Source organism: Atta colombica, unplaced genomic scaffold (assembly GCF_001594045.1).
Source record: "Atta colombica isolate Treedump-2 unplaced genomic scaffold, Acol1.0 scaffold7, whole genome shotgun sequence".
Taxonomy (NCBI): Eukaryota; Metazoa; Arthropoda; class Insecta; order Hymenoptera; family Formicidae; genus Atta; species Atta colombica.
In genome coordinates this window covers 1,233,294-1,250,479 of record NW_017259561.1, presented here as the reverse complement: position 1 = coordinate 1,250,479, position 17,186 = coordinate 1,233,294, and the positions used below count along the sequence as shown (strand labels likewise).

At 37.6% G+C, this 17,186-nt stretch overlaps 2 protein-coding genes across 3 annotated transcripts in view; both read left to right on the top strand.

The window, feature by feature from the left end:
• The window catches only part of LOC108692410 (putative polypeptide N-acetylgalactosaminyltransferase 9), a 76,076-nt gene extending 70,455 nt beyond the window's left edge, over positions 1-5,621 (top strand). The window contains exons 8-10 of one of the 2 annotated variants that reach the window (XM_018200642.1): positions 676-780; positions 3,738-3,866; positions 4,021-5,621. In XM_018200642.1, the coding sequence (XP_018056131.1) occupies positions 676-780; positions 3,738-3,866; positions 4,021-4,161 (375 nt within the window). In that variant the 3' untranslated portion in view covers positions 4,162-5,621. The remainder of the gene's footprint in view (positions 1-675; positions 781-3,737; positions 3,867-4,020) is intronic. The other variant, XM_018200641.1, reaches the window with a different exon arrangement.
• A 5,397-nt stretch (positions 5,622-11,018) lies between these two features.
• LOC108692327 (involucrin) lies at positions 11,019-15,712 on the top strand. The gene is made up of 9 exons (XM_018200524.1): positions 11,019-11,206; positions 11,291-11,426; positions 12,036-12,074; positions 13,282-13,399; positions 13,644-13,801; positions 13,885-14,016; positions 14,108-14,290; positions 14,426-14,581; positions 14,612-15,712. Exons 1-9 carry the CDS (start codon positions 11,019-11,021, stop codon positions 15,602-15,604), a joined length of 2,103 nt encoding a protein of 700 aa, XP_018056013.1. The 3' UTR covers positions 15,605-15,712.
• The last annotated feature ends 1,474 nt before the right edge of the window (positions 15,713-17,186 follow it).

The window sequence follows — 17,186 nt, the reverse complement described above, 5'->3', positions numbered from 1 at the left end:
GTGTTAATTAAATGAATTGTTGGTTTTCTTATAATTTTTTATTTTTAATATATATTATCACATATATTAATTATTCTTTTTACACTATTTAATAAAAATGCTTCTTCTATAATAGAGTATTTAATTCATTCTGTTTTATCTCATTTTATTCGCTTTTATCTTTTTTACTATAAAATAATAGCTATTTAGCTTCTGCAAAATTTTCCAATTGTCTTGTATGAACTGATTGTTTTGGCTTTCAGCCACGGAACAACGATAGTCACGACGACTGTTAGTCACTGCGAACCGCCGGTATTTAGTTTAATTATTATCGTATAATCCTGCGTGAATAAACAATGTACACGGATTGAAATCGTTTCGAAATGTATGTCTCGTAATTCCACTGCGAAGTTAATTGAAGCTACATACCAAATTACTAGAAAATCGAGTTTCCGTTTCGTTGGCGATACATATCGATCCATTATCATTTCCCCAACGACGGCCGAGTGCCTAATCGTACCCGCGCTTGTTCATTCAATGCCATGTGTGTTCGTGCTTCCGGCTGCTTGGATATTCTCGAATGTGCGGCACGAAAAAAAGACAAAATCGTGCGCTGTCGCACGAAATGCTGGTGGATGAGCGAATCTTTCACGTTCCCAGAGTAACCGTGTGAATTTCTCTTGAATTCTAACGCAGATACGACAAGTTACTAGCGGAATGTGTATAGATTCATCAGGGAAAATCGAAGACCTACATCAGCCAGTGGGCATGTATCCCTGTCACCGTCAAGGCGGCAATCAGGTACACATTCGCGAACCCGTCAATTTTCAGCAATCTTAAACAATACTAAGCTGATTTGAAAACGATTGTGACTAACGATCTAACGGACATTCATGATATTACCCCTCGAAGCTTTCCTAATCGGTCAATAGATGGATGGCAGGCATATTTCTGATCTATCTGGTTTCGGGGTTATAAATCTACGCGACTTGTAAAAACAACTGATCCTTGGAACGCATGTGCGATCGCGTGCATGCTAACCTGGCACTAATCGCCCTACGTTTCGACGCGATTAGTGGCATCGCTAATCTGGTGCAGGTGCTCATCAATCCATGTCTCTACTGCCTCTCGGTGAGATGACCCCAATTGCTGCCTTTTACCACGATTTCTTACCATGTTATCATCATTTCTCACATTGATATAGTAGACTTAGATTTAATCATCGACTTGGCTCCTCTCATAATCCACGTACAAGAGTGAGAATATCAAAGTGCAAATATCGACAAAATATCGCACGTTTGGACATTTTTACAATTTTATCCATCCTTTTCATCTTTTCACAATGTAAATTTCATCTTTCGTACATGTGTTATACAATATTTTATCGCGCAATTTTTAATTCTCAAAACGAAGACTGGTAATTGGTTTGATAAAAATAAATCCGAATAAAAGTGTAACTTTATCATAGTTTTTGTATCTCTTTTTCTTTTACCTTACGTCGATGACAAACGCAGCGGATAAACGCGCGAAAAACAACAGCAGCAATTTCAACGACCTACTCCGTTCATTTATTAGCGAGCTTACGCTTGCCACTCGACAGAATCGAGCGTACCATGTAAATTCGTGCTTTATCTTGTTTCTTGCACTCGTTCGGTCGATCGCACGGTCTGTTATTAGAGTTCACACACGAAACACGCGCACGCGTGCGTAGGTATTTCCGTAGTTTCCTGTCTTTCACCTACAAGCACGTAACGTGTACGCGAATACCGAATCGCCGGCGTTTAACAACCGTGGCGACCGGTTACAACCAAAAACACAATCAGTCGGCGGTGCTTGCTTAGCCCGGTAAAGCGCTGCTTTAATTTAGCTGTTTGCCCTCGCAATTAAGCCGCGGTTTCACGGCAATTACGCTTTCGGTCGTCGCCCGCGTGACACTGATAAAGTCACGACTCTCTATGCTACGTGGGGAAAAGGGACGCAGCGCTGGGATGCACATCGGCGATTCGGGATCAGTCGTGAGCGCGGATGATGGAAGATGAATAATCGTATCATCGGATGGAAGGCGAGTGCATCGCGAGAGATAGCCGTTGCGGTCGCCGGATGGTCAGTTTACACACACACTACAATGCATATACTGCTCCTTCTCCCTCCCTCCCCCCCCTCTCTCTCTCTCTCTCTCTTTCTCTCTCTGCTATATACATAGAATTATCATCATGCTCAGGAATCATGATATAACATCGCTATCCCGCTGTAATCGTACTACATACTACTGAACACAATGCGCACTGATAATGCATCATCCCTCGCGAAATCCCATCGCCGTTGGCCATTTTCGAATCTTGTTTTTCTTTTTCTTTTACCATACGTGCGAAAAGTAAGTGGTTACGTCAGAGATACGATAGAGATAAGCATGCGAGATGGACATAGCGATGTGCATTAGATAACACTTGCATTATATGTACTTCAGGCAACGCAACATAATATACTCTGATTTGAATGAGAGTTTCAGGCAGAATGGAACGCGGGTCGTGCATGGCTAACGACGCTTGATGATATATGTGTGCGGTGAATGCTTGCTTCTCGTTATCCCTCATACCCACTATCCCCTAATTATACTTGTAAAGCACTTCAAAACAACTATATTGTCGACCCGACGGTTCTGACAGCCGCAATCCCAATTCACAGTCCGCGCTCGTTCATTGTATTAAATTAGTGATAATTATGATCGCGCGAATACACGTATATGCAGATCCGTGACAAGCTTTTGCGCCGTTATTTTTTCATTTATCGCATTATTATCCGCCTCATATTTTTTTTAAATGTTTTCCCTGAAATGAACTGTCGTGACTTCAACGAGCGTGAATTCGCGTTTCTGAATCTTGCTTCGGCAATCAACACGATGAGTTAGAATCGCACGAAGAATATTTCATGAGCGACACATATGTTCGAGGCTTGGCGCTCGCTGTCCATTCCAGACAGTTGGAATTGCACAAACAACGACGATCGGCTCGGCGCGGCGTCCGGTTAGATAAGCGCAATTTCGAGAGCCACCGGATTCCATTATCGGACGACCGACGCTCATTACGAGAGCCGGATCGCTTTGACGCGTTTCCGCCGCGCCGCACGCGTTCACCTTCGTGCAAACCTGCACATTGCCCGCGGTAAATAACTGTTGGTCGCACACGGCACGTCACACGTTCGTTAGCTCGCTTGCGCACGATCGCCCGGGACAAGTTATTTTACAAGCGGCGCGTGCAATCGATCGGTCGGCAGCATCACGAAAATCCGCGTCTATCCGCGGTCGTCGCGCTCATGATGATACACCGGTACAATGAATACGCCACGCTTATATTTTCACATCTCGCGAATACGCAATGCGACAGATTAAATGCGCGGAACGAACGATTTTACGTTTTTGCATTATCGCGGTTTACGTTTTTGGCCATATCTCTGATTTTGTGAATATTATTGTTTGATCGGAGACGAATTGTGTTGAAACAGGCACGCTTTGTAAACCGTAGAGAGAGGAATTCATACATATTAACTATTGAAATTTTATCCGAATTCTTTTTCATTTTTACAATAACAAAATATCGCCGTGTGTTAATATGAATTTTATTAAAAGCAATTCTTTATTCCCGATTGATTGTTCATGCAAAATTTTTTTTTTTTTTTTCCCCGTGGCGGCTGTTAAAATCTCGTTGGTCGTAGACAAGTTTGCAATTTTTGGAAATATTAATCAAGATTGTCTGTCGCAGTACTGGATGCTCAGCAAGACGGGCGAAATCCGTCGAGACGAGTCGTGCTTGGACTACAGTGGCAGCGACGTTATTCTCTATCCTTGTCATGGCAGTAAAGGAAATCAACAATGGATCTACAATCCTCAGGTAATGAACCGTTCTCGAAACATTCTTTTGCTAATCTATGAGAGCAGATTTTGATATTAAATGAAACAATTTAGCTAGCAAGTATTTTTATGTAAATTAATCTCTCTTTAAATTGCTCTTCGAAACTGGAATCATCCCGTACTTTTATTTCCAGACTAATCATATCAGGCACGGTAGCAGCGACAAATGTCTAGCGATTACAGAGAGCAAACAGCAACTGGTGATGGAAGAATGCTCGTCCAATGCCCTGAGACAGCGATGGTCCTTTGAGAATTACGATCCATCGAAGCTGTGATACCGCGCCTTTTCGCGTCGTCATTCCCATAATCGCAATCACGCTTCTGATCGCGCCGGATCTTGGCTACCAGGCAAACGGTTCTCAATCGCTAAGACTCGTTTTGGTAGATAAATCTCACGAATTCCGCAAGATATTGCGAAAATTCCTGAAACCGCTCGGAATCGCTTGATGGACCAATTTAAACCCCACGCGTTTTCTCAAGGAACGAGAACGAAAGAGTTCATCGTCGACTTCTCATCGACGATTGAAATGTGTGAAACAAAAGATCAATCGATGCAACGAAACGTTTGCGAGAACAATATACTTTGAAAATTTTGTACTGAGAAACTGCATTTAATTAGAATAAGTTCCGAGCATTGTATGGCGCTCGAATCGATTATGATTTGAGTTTCATATATTGATAGCCCTAATTACTAAGAGTATTACGAGAGATTAGCTCGAACGTGATTGTGAACGAACGTGATTGTATCGACCATCGAAATAGCTCTCGATCATCACTTTCGTTCATTGATCATTCACGCTTCCATGAGGATCAAAATAGGAAGCGGAATGTTTGATATTGTCATAGAAACGATACATCGTATCGATCTTAGTGAACGAATCGTTAAGTATAACGAGTAGCGAATTATTTCCTTTTCTCTATATTACGACAATTTCAAGAACGAACTGCAGAATGTTTTCGACAAGTTTGAACGCGACCGTTATCCTTTAGAAAAATCAAGTGCCAAATTTCAAATATTCCCATCTCAAGCTTACTATAACCGAGGATAAACTCCTACAAAATAGTGAACCTACATTGCCGTTAATGAAAACACGTAGTGTTTGCGTGTACTGAATAACTTCAGAAGATTGTATTAGACGATATCTGCGCAATCGTGCTCTTCTGCTAACTCTTGGAGTGCCATGTGCGAATTTGAGGGAAAAACGCGAAGAGAATTATAGCTCCCTTAATGCAAATTGCGTTTGTACAATTTGCATTGTTCTCATGCACGGCTCATGAGATAGCATGCATCTTATAAGTAAAGATGGTTTACCTTCAAGTTATTTCCTAATCACGCTTTTCTCAGTGTTCGAGAGAAATATTTCGAAAATGTATGCAATAATATCATTCTTCATATTAAAACAATTGCCAGACATCATACCGCTAATCGGCGATTCGATTATCCGCGATAGCATTCGTCGCTCGTTCATAGTCTCTTTCTTGCTACCTCTTCGGAGGTGAATTTTACATTCCAGATTCGCCGAGATGATGACGGCGATATTTCAACAAGTGTAACAAAAAGAGAATATATGATATTTTCTTTTTAATTTTTAATTTAGATACTCGCGTAGATTTAATTAGATATGCGTAAAGGAGGAGAGCGGTAAAACATTCTGGAGACAAATTGTTTGATTCTGTTTGTACAATACATTCATGTAAGATACAATGTCTTGATGCCAGTTCAGAGAACGTAAGTACCGCCTAAGTAGATCTAAGAGAGTGTCACTAATTGTATGAACATGTATTATTAATCGTAAGCGGATTGTCTTCGCTTTCGACAGCCGCGAACGATTCGCGATCGTGAATCGGCGATTAGTTGGATGTGTAAATTCGCTAGCGAATACTTTATAAAAAGTACACTTTTATAAGGAAACATCGTTTCTTATAATTTTAGCTACATATCACTAGACGAGCGCGATCAAGAATCGACGCGTATAATACAGTCTTCGTATAAAAGTAAGGATTAAATTTAAAATACATTAACAAGTCTTTACCTGTTAGTTACGTGTTTAAAAATTTATGACATGTTCGCCTGAAAATGGTCTAATTTAGTGGTCTAACAATTTCATCCGTGAAGTTTCTAGGTATTCAAATTTGAAAATGATTTTTGTGTGCCAACAAAATCACAAATATCGCTACATGTGCAGAAATGCATAATTATTAAATCGACGATTAAAACCAGGCATTGGCCTGTATTATTATTAATTCTTCTACGAATCATGTGATGCAATTTTATTCTTTTCTTCTTTTTTTCATTACATTTGAGAACATAATTGTAAAATTTCATATGTCGAAGAAATGTGTGACGAAAGAAATTAAAATATCATGTATATGGAACTTTTTCTTGATGGAAATTAAGAAAAAACATACATAGCTCTATTAACATCAGCTGAATAAAAGGTTCAGATATTGCAATGAGAAAATTGCAGAGTTGCGCGGCTGCACTTTTCGCGCTAGGTTTTTCGATTTTGCGTGCAATTAATCGTGGGCGTATGAATGCGTTACATACGTTTAACTTGCGAAAAATAATTCGCAAAGGAGAGAAAGGAAGTAGCAAGCGCTGGCTCGCGTACGAATGCGTGCTTAGTTAGACATGACTAACTAGCGATTCTCATTTTAGGATTAAGAATCGAGTTTCTCGAAGCCGCAATTTTGCCAATGCGCGATACGAGATATATTTGAATAGCTTAGGGAGTGTGATTGTGTAAGTCGCGGATAATCTCGCATGCGAGAATCCGCCTCGCGATTCATTCCTAATAGTACGACGCGAGCAAACGCGAACGCAAGAGTGCAGGTCAAAGACGTTTATACAGATTATATATACGACATTTTCTACATTTGGTAAGGACGTTGCATATCGTAAGGGATGGAGACGATTGATAGTAATTATAAACGCGACAAACGCGCGACCGCCGAAAGAAAAAAGACCCATATTTCTCATGCACGAGCCCGTCGCGCATTTAATTAATATATCAAACGTGCCTTATTTCGTGTACATATGAATATTATTATCATTATATCATTATATCATTATTACTACAAACCTCTATCATAACGTGCAAGTATTTGTGTTGAATAAATCGATGTTGTTTTATGTTACTAATAGTTTTTAGAAAACCCCTTGCCTCGTGTTTTCTTTTATTCTTAACTTAATATCTTAACTTTTAAGTAGGTAAGTAAGATGCTCAGAGTAGATAAATTTTACTTTTTCAAAATTATATTTTTTAATAGTATATATAAATTTACATTAAATTTATATTCTTATGGAATAGAGGAATGTAAAATAATGAACCTTAAGACTTCTGGGCAATTTTTTTCATTTTCCTTTTCCAGAACCAAGTTTAAGATGACTATGTGTAAAGTAATCATCTACTTAAAGGTTAAATTAAAGTTTACATTATAATATTTCTATTATAATACTATATACCTATAGAATATGTCAGGAGGTAAACGACGAAATGTCTTTACGCTGACGGATGTGAATACGCCAAGCGATATATTTTCGAAAGGAATATAAATAGGACACTTTGTTACGGGCCTTGTGTGAAAATGGAACATGGCACGCTTTCGCTTAGCCCTGACCCATTTCTGGCCACCCACGAGTTCCGCTGTTTCGAGGAGCAAGGTAAACGGCAGTCCTGCCAAGGATCAATAATGACGGAAAAATCTCGTGATGGAATCGCAGGACGAGGCAGCACCTAACGGTCTGGTAATTGAGGGTGGAGACGAGAGCAAATACGCATATAACCTTCATTTCAAAATACAACATGGGAATGGCAATGTTTTCCTAGATAATGAAGTTTCTAGTTCATTACGACCAATCACTTCTATCTATTGAACCATTTACCAATTATCAAGGGGTTGTTATGCGAGCGAAAATGAAATCGTTCGTTATTCTCGCGCAGGCGTTCTTGTTGTCGCAGGAGAAGCACATTGCTATGCGAGAGACTCCACTCGAAAAGGGGATGAAAAGTCCTGCGAAGGGTCACTCGGCGCGATTTGGAGCTCAAATGTTTCGAATTATGTTTGTGCTTGAAAGTAAGCCTTTCTTCTTAAATGTTTTTTTATAAAGAAAACTTAAATATTTTTTTTTTAATTAATTAGCCATCGCAAGCTACCTCTTTATTCACAAAAGTACTTTTATTCTACTTTTACTTAGTTGATATAAAAATATAAAAGAAAATAGAAAGTGAATCAGATAAACTAAAATGTATAATTATTTATGATTTGTAATTTACGAAAAATAATTAGTATTATATAAAGTCTGCTTGTATAATATGTATTATTTTATTTTATTTTATTTTATGCCATATACAATTTTTTAGATCAGATTAAATCTAGCTGTATATTTATATCAGATCGAATCCAAAGAATTTTTCTTGTGTGTTTTGGGGTCGCGTTGCAACTTGTTGCGGTATTGATTAGAAGAGAAAGATAGCGGAATGCCACGAAGTGAGAAGAAAAAGCTTTTAACAATATCAATGATTCCAATACATTTTGTTAAATTGAGCTTCATCCGAATTCATTCAGTGTTTATATTATCTTCATTTTCTGTTTGCTCATTAATAAGTCGTAAAAAATATCATGATATCCTGAAAATATCAATGTTTGAGAAACAGACGATTGGAAATTATGAAACAGTAAGAGTTAATAAAATTTTTTATTAGTCAGAAACTTTCATCTTAGGACTCTTATATGTAATTGTTATAAAATTATTAATTTTCGGTGAATTATGAAAACTATTATCCCAAAAGAATTGCAAAATAAGAAATAAAAATTACATATATTTTAAATTAGATAGATATTGATTATATCATAGTATTACATTTTTGCACAAAAGATGAATTATCACACGTTTTATAGAATATATAAAATTGCAAAAAGTTCAAAATTAAAATTTCTGGTAGCTAGTCAAAATTTATCAACAAGTACATTATCAACAATTAAGAACAATGACAGTGAAAGTGCAAGCCTCTAATGACCGCACATGACCTCGAAACTAAATACTCTCAAGCGATATTTAATCAATCGTTCGACCAAGGATCCGTTTCGCTTGAAATTATTCTGTCCGATAGGGAGATAGTCCTCTGGGTCGAGCCGGCGTAGAAACGGGCGACGTCAATGTTCCACATGACGCAGGCGCCACGACGCCTTTTCGACGCCTCGTCGACAGGAAGCTCTGCACCTGTCCAGCTCTTTGCTCGTCCAGAGCCTTCGCCCTGTGCTCCCTCCGATTGTGTATCCATTCACGAAAGCAACCCCCAACGCGTCCGGAATCCCTCGAGTCTTCACGAAGAAGACAGCAGCCAGGACTGAAACGTTCACGCGCGTCGTTCTTTGCGGCAAGATTACCCCTCATCTCTTCCGTGACGAATAAGGGCGGTGTTCGGTCGATTCGGACAACTTCATTGGAAACGCACGTTGGAAACCATCGCGATCAATCCCGCGACATCGATTGTATCCTGAGCTCGATATCGCGAACCTCTAGGTACTTGCCTTACGGTTGAAGTGTTCGATAAATTTCGCCTGTAATTTTATTAATTTTTATTTCACACTTTATCTTAGTGCTGTCGAATATAATCATTTACATTTTACATTTAAATATGCGAGAACTATATTTGCGATTGTATTCTCGGTTTGTGTCAAATTAAGTTATTGTGTATATTGTGCTTAATTAATGTATTACGTATACGTTTAAAAGAGAAGTAATAATCTTCTTAATAATTTAATTCTTATTGATCCGTCTTTGCATATGCGTGTTCCACAATTAATAATTACGTTAACAATTAATTGTTCTCGTTTTTTTTTACGCATTCGATTCAGCCAACTTCGATTGATTTCTCCGACAATATTCAAGAAGAGAGTTAAAAGTGTTTTTTCGGGGCCAAAGCAGCCCGGCAAGCGAAGAGGCTCCGGGATCAAAGCAACAGGTAACACTTCATTTCATATTGAGACACTTTTCTATTTATTTCTCTCTCAATAATCATTGTTCTGCCCTCTTCTTTTTATTCTCTGTATTGATTGTATCTTCTTGCACGTAATTATTTAGAGCATTTGATTGTTTACAACAAAGCGAAATCATCTGGCAATTATTGAAAGCGAGGAAAACAAATTGCTAAAACATAATATTTTTTTAAATTATTGCAGATTTAATAAAATTGAAAAACGCGCAGAATATAATTAATTAAGTAATTCATTATTAAATTATTAAAAAGAAAAGACTTTTACGTAAAATGAATTAATTCTAATATTTCTTTGAATCAATAAATTGCTTTATTTATTGCTTTTTTTAGAACAAGACAATCACAATATATAAAAATAAATTCTAAAATAAATTCTATATTTAGTATAACGAAGAGCAGAAATAAAAAAAAGTTACAAGATTTGAATAATTCTTTTTATACATGCATGTGTGCTCATTATTTGTCTCGATTATTTGAAACGACAATGAACACAATAGCAATTAAGTACGAAGCATTATTGACAGGATTAATCAATTTTTATTTAGCAAGTAGGTTAGTTACATTGTAAATAGTGTGATCCGTTGTAAGAAAAAATACATCCTTCTATTATAGTGTAGGAATGCATTGTCAAAAAGAGAGCTAGATTTTTTTTCTCAATAAAACGCCTGCACTGTACACATAAGCAAAATTTCTAAAAAAAGTGTTTATATCGAATTGTTAATAGTACATGTATTTAACATAAAAGTGTTAGTACTATGAATTACCTCATAACGAGACAAAAAAGGAAAGAGGTAGCAAAGATTATCTTTTAAATAATAGTTTGTGGATGAAAGCGACGTTTTTCTTTATACAATCCCCTGCTGCGTATTAAAAGGCCATGATATTTTTATCTAATTGCAAGCCTGCGCACTTGTGTACATAATAATTATTGAGCAATTTTTTAACGTTAGTCTTATAATAAATAAATAAATGTAAATAATATTGCACACACTAATACTTATCATGTTAGTCTTTACATTTATTATAAACAGAATCAAACAAGTAAAATAAAAATTATAAATAAAGCAAGAAATAGGATTACAATTTATCCTCATTCTACATAAAATAAACAGCAGGAAGACATGGGCCCGATGCCGGAGGCTTCAGGATCTGGAATGACTGACGAGGATGATTACTCGACTTTCGAGAATAAAACTGGCCTGGCCGAAGACATGAAGTTTTTGGCGAGTATGCCAGAACTCTGCGACGTGACATTCCTCGTCGGTGACACCAGAGAGCCAGTTTGCGCCGTAAAAGCTGTGCTCGCGGCCAGAAGCAGGTTTGTATAAAAAACATCTTCATATTAATACGCATGGAACAAACGAGTAAAACAAAGGTTTTTATCCTTTTTCAAAATTTACAGAGTCTTCCATAAAATGTTATATCAAACTCCGAGCCCACAACGTAAAAAAGAACCGCCGGCGCGAGAAAACAAGATTCGGCTCTTTCTCAAGCGCAGCTCTGAGCCGCTGTTAAATTTGCAGAACGCCGCGCAACAGGTACTTGCCATGAAAGTTAATACATAATTTATCACTAACAAACTTGTCGCATTGATATAATAAATAAATTATAAAATAAAATAATAAAATTAATACAGCGCAATATTTATAATGTATATCAGGTCGCAATGAGGAAGATATCAAATTTTTTATCTAATTCTGATATTCTAACCATGATATTCTAACTCCTTTTCCAATTTTCCTTTGTGACAAAATCAATATATGCCGCGTGTATATATCTCAATATAAAAGAGATAAGCATTATGTAAATAACACATATATAAAATAGATATAAACAATTTCTCAGACTAATTGTAAGAAGCGAGCACGTTCGATATGCAAAACCCAACGATCGCTCGTGTTAATTTTATCAATTTTAATTTAACGAAACTTATAGAACTGGATTTTCCGTTAGTCTGTTAATTAATATAAAATAAGAAAATAGTTATACATTATTACATATTTCTGTTAACCTAAATACCTTGTTGAAACGACAATCGTTTTTTTTTTTTGGGACACGTTGCATATTTATCGTGGCCGTCGCTGAAATGAATATTCCGCTTTTATCAGGATAGAAATAGTAAGTGTGCGTTTGTATGTGTCGTGTAGCGGTCAGGGTTCACGCAGCAACTGGCCCCCATCCAAGAGGTACTTTGAACGTCACTTTTACATAAAATTTTTTACATACAGATCGAAATCGTTTCCATCCCACTGGCCCCCCTTGTTCCCTATATTTCTAATTGAGTACTCCTTTTTTTCTCTAATTTTCTGCTCACTGCACTGTGATCATGACTTTGTCTCACGAAATCATTTAGAGGAGCTGTCGTAGGAGATCACTTGAAATTTATGTTATTGACATATCAATGTTTTTTTCGCTGCCTTGACTTTTTTACTTGGACAAACGTTCTTTTATCTTGTTATTCTTTTGCGCGTTGAAAAGAGATAGACTATTCTCCAGACACGTGCGCAAATATGTAATTAATTCATGCGATTATGGACTGAACTGTGCGCTAATTCTATATTTGAACTACTGCATGATCGATTCAATTGTATTCTCGTAGTCGCCAAATCCATTATAGCTGTAGATTGGCACGATTACAGAATTCACTATTTCAACTATTATTGACTATGTTTACATGGCACTCTTAATCAGGTTCATTAATATCCATAATTATATATGTGCGTGCGTGCGTGCGTGCGTGCGTGCGTGCGTGCGTGCGTGTGCGTGCGTGCGTGCGTGCGTGCGTGTGTGTGTGTGTGTGTGTGTGTGTTTTTGGGGGGGGGGGGGGGGGGGTGTGAGTGCGCGCGCGTGCAAAACTGGCTAATCACAGTCATTCCATTCTTCGGTGGAATAGCTATGATTCATATGATTACAGTTGTTATCAAACTTGATTAAGAGTATTGTGTATAAACGTAGTCATACTGACTTACATAATGGTAACTCACAAATCAACCAAGCGAACAAGTTGTAATTATTAATGTAAATTTCAGCGTGCATCTTAAGACAAATTAATAATAGGATAGTTCTCAGTAAAGCAAAAGATAAGTTTATTTAGAAAATATTAACAGATATAGTACTTGAATATGTTCGCTGGGTTATTAGTTAGGTAATATATTCTCCTAATATGTTAGATGCACAATAGCTAAAATTTTGCACTAAAAAATATTATTATGATGCCGATGTATCTCTTATCTAACATATCTCTTTCTTCATAATTAGTGAATTTGATTTATTATTGCGCTAGTCCTTACGAATTCCCATGCAAGTCGCTTAGCACGGGTATTCGATTTAAGCTTGAATCTGAATATCCTCATTTTTTCGTTTAGATGTTTGTATTTTACTTTTGTATCGTAGCCGCAATCACATCAGCATCATACGCTGATTATCGAGGAATTCGAGCCCGATGTCTTCCGGCAGCTGATCGAGTATATTCATACGGGATGTGTGACATTACAGCCTAGGACTTTGCTTGGTAATCAATTAATTATATAGTATCTCTAACAAGCCAATTAGGATGTGTATTATTTGTCGCATGGATTAATCATTACGACGAGTATATTTCCTATCATTATATCTTATCCGACATTCGTGAGCTAAGCACATATAAAGTAGAAGTTCATAAGATAATTTTATGTATTGTAAAAGACACATAAAACGTTTTATCTAATGAATGATTCAATTTCGATGGCTGATAATAATTTATATCCTTATGTTAGGGGTAATGAACGCCGCCGATTATTACGGATTGGATGAACTCAGACGAGCCTGTGCAGGCTTCGTTCAATGTTGTATAACCGTTGATACGGTCTGCGCTTTATTAGCATCAGCGGAGCGTTATATTCAGTATAAATGCACGAAATCTTTAGTTCAAAAGGTAAAAGTTTTCGAGACATTATGCCTTTAATGTTTAATTTTGTAACTAATTAATTTAAAATTAATATTAAACTCTTTGCGAAGGTACTAGAATTCGTCGATGAGCATGGCAATGAAGTATTGAATTTAGGATCGTTCACATTACTACCGCAACACGTTGTTCGTTTAATCCTTGCCAGAGAAGAATTACGTGCAGATGAATTTACGAAATTTCAAGTAAGCTTGACACATGAATATGTTAACAACATATTCATTTATCCGACATTTTTCTGCATAATGTTTCTTCAAATTAACTTCTCTCTTACAGGCTGCATTAATGTGGAGTAAAAAGTATTGCGACAACAATCAAAATACACCGTTGAAAGATGTAATTGGTAATTTCATCGAGTACATTCAATTTCACAAAATTCCAGCCACTGTATTGATGCAAGAAGTAAATCCTTTGGGACTGGTGCCACCGGAAATTATCATGAATGCATTAGCTTATCAGGTGCGCGTTGCTTTTTCATATACTTCATTTTAAAACACAAAAAGATGCTATTGATGTAATTAGCATTATGAAACGTGTCTCACACAATTTCTTGCGACAGCGCCATCAGTTTCTTTATGAAAGAATTTGTTGCAGGCAGACCCAACCAGTGTCGACCCCAGAAAATTCTCTCCCCACAGAGTGAGGAGACAGGGTCGCAGCATGTCGGTCCAGTCGTCACTGGATCCGTATGGCAGCATCACGACCTTGAGTTCGAGCGGCTCCGACGCCGGATCGGATCAGAAACAAAATTCTGGTAGCAACTAACCTCAGGCCACGGCCGCACTGATCGCGGCCGTTTCGGACGAGCCTCGACGAACCGAGGATATTTGTGGCCCCGACGAAGGAGCGGCGCCGACAGACGATATTATCGCAGAAGAAAGAGAGCAGAAAGAAAAACAGCGACCGCAACAACAACAATCTCAGCGGCAGCAGCAAGATCAACAACAAGAATCTCAAGTTCAGGTTCATGCAGAACAGGAAGCGCCTCAATCACAGGAACAACAGAAACAGGAACAAGTGCAGTCACAACAAAAAGAGCCGGGTCATTTACAGCAGCAAGTCCGTCAGAAGATAGAGAAGGACAGGGAGCAACGAAAGCTTCAGCAAGAACAACAGCTATTGCAGCGTAAACTGGAACTGGAAGAACAACTACGACGCAAACTGGAGCGAGATGAAGAAGTATTGCAGCGAAAATTAGAAGAAGAAGAAAAACCGTTACAACAGAAGATGGAACATGAGACACGAAGGAAATTAGAAAAAGAGGAACAGCAGCAAATTATGCGGTTGAAAAAAGAAACGGAGCAGCTGAAGAAAGAAGAAATAAAACGTTCACCGAAAGCTGAACGTGTGCTACAGCAGAAAAAGGTTGATGATAAGCAACCACAACTGCCAAAGGCAGATGAACAGCCGGAACTACAACAGAAACGTAAACAGCTGCAAGAACCGCTGGATAAAAATGAGCGAGCAAAACTGCGCAAGCAAGGTGAGAAAGTGGAGATATCACGTCAAGAGTCACTTGTGCAACAGCAAAAGATGGAGATAACAATGCAAGAAGATCAAGAGGCACAGCGGAAGGAGAAGCCGCAGTTGCCACAGCCTGGGGAATCGCAACAGCAGCAACAGCTGCAGCCGCAGCAGCAGCAGCCACAGCTGCACCAAGAGCAGTCGGGAATTCGGCCACTTGAGGGAGTCAGTGGACTTTACATTAGGATAGTGCTGAGACACGAAGGTCGCGCAAATCTAGTCTGGCTATACAAAACACACATATTCTAAATTTTGATGATTCGCCTCGTCGCTTCCGTCTGAATGTCTCAAGCGACCTCGCAGCTATACGGCTCTACGACTTATCCATCCATGTTGAAAGGTATCGTGAAGATGTAATGCAAGATGTAATGCATTAAGATACATTACAGCGCTCCGCATATTCCGGGGTTACTTAATGTTCTTAAGAGAACATCGGCGTTTCCTTTAACGTTCTAATGTCGACGCGTCGAAGTAATGCGCGCGTCAAAATATCAACTGGTGCATGTAATCAGCTTCTTTTCCACGGCGCAAGTGAAGCTTTAACGGTACATCTTTGCGCCGCCGCAATCGCGATTGCGCGTTGCCATTTCTAGATATAATAAATCAGAGGATTCCGTTAGGCTTGATTGTCCATGATCGTGGAAGAAGACAATCGTACTCATGTTATTGTTGCAAGAGAAATATGTATTTGTTAAACGTAAATATGTACATGTAAACAAAAATGCATCTGTCGCTTCGTTCATCATACTTTCTGTATCGTTCGACAGATTCATACCGTTTCAGTCCAATAAACGCCATTGCGGACAGATAAGTAACATGAATTAATTAAATAAGTGCAGTTTAAAGATACAGTTTCTTGTTTACACATAGTATTTATTATTTACATTTTATCCCACATAATTTATCTCATGCAACTACTATTTTTTTTAATTTGTTTAGTTTTTAATTTGTCATAAATTATACGTTTTTGTAAACTTTATAATACTTTTTATCATCTTTATTTCTCATTATTGAACTATTTCCATTGAACTATTTCCATTATTAATCAACGAAACTGCATTGTCAAAAAAATTGACTTATATCGAACGAACTTTTCGCTACGAGACATAATGTGGTTATAGTAACAATTTAGAGAGATATTATATACGCTTGTTAAAAATAGATCTTATATTATAGCCAAGAGAGATATGTAATATATATTCTATATGTTTCTGGATAATGGTTATTTGACAGTAATAGATGACTAGAGAGCCGATATTTTGTCATGAATCCCTGGATATTATTACATTCGATATTTAGACATATGTATTCTTCGTTCAGTTGCACCGTCAATTATCAGAAAACCGAAAATCTCAGAGAAGCTATGGTTTAAGTAGTAACAGAAGTCTGAATACTCGCCAGATAAGTTTCGCTGAAACGAATATTATTGCCGTAGTTTTTAACTATAATAATTGATGCATGCAGCTACAAAATAAATTATATGTTACACTTCAGTCCGTTATAAATAAAAAACATGCACTAAAGTTTAGATACGTACGTGCTCTTAGTAACATTAGATATCAGTAGAGATGGCAGAGAAGCAGTTTAATTTTTAAACAGAGCTTAACGCATAGATCAAAATGTCAACAACAACTGAGCGTAAAACTAAAACGCAGCTGTCACCTCTGGTAATGTTTTTATTACTGTCGCATGTACAGCTTATTTGCGTAGATGTGTCAAAGATATGTTCATAAATGTGAATATATTTACTTGTCTATGAACCGTTGTCTGTTGTGTGCAGCGACATTTCTATTGTTTTATACGTAAATGTATGTACAAAAAATATATATAT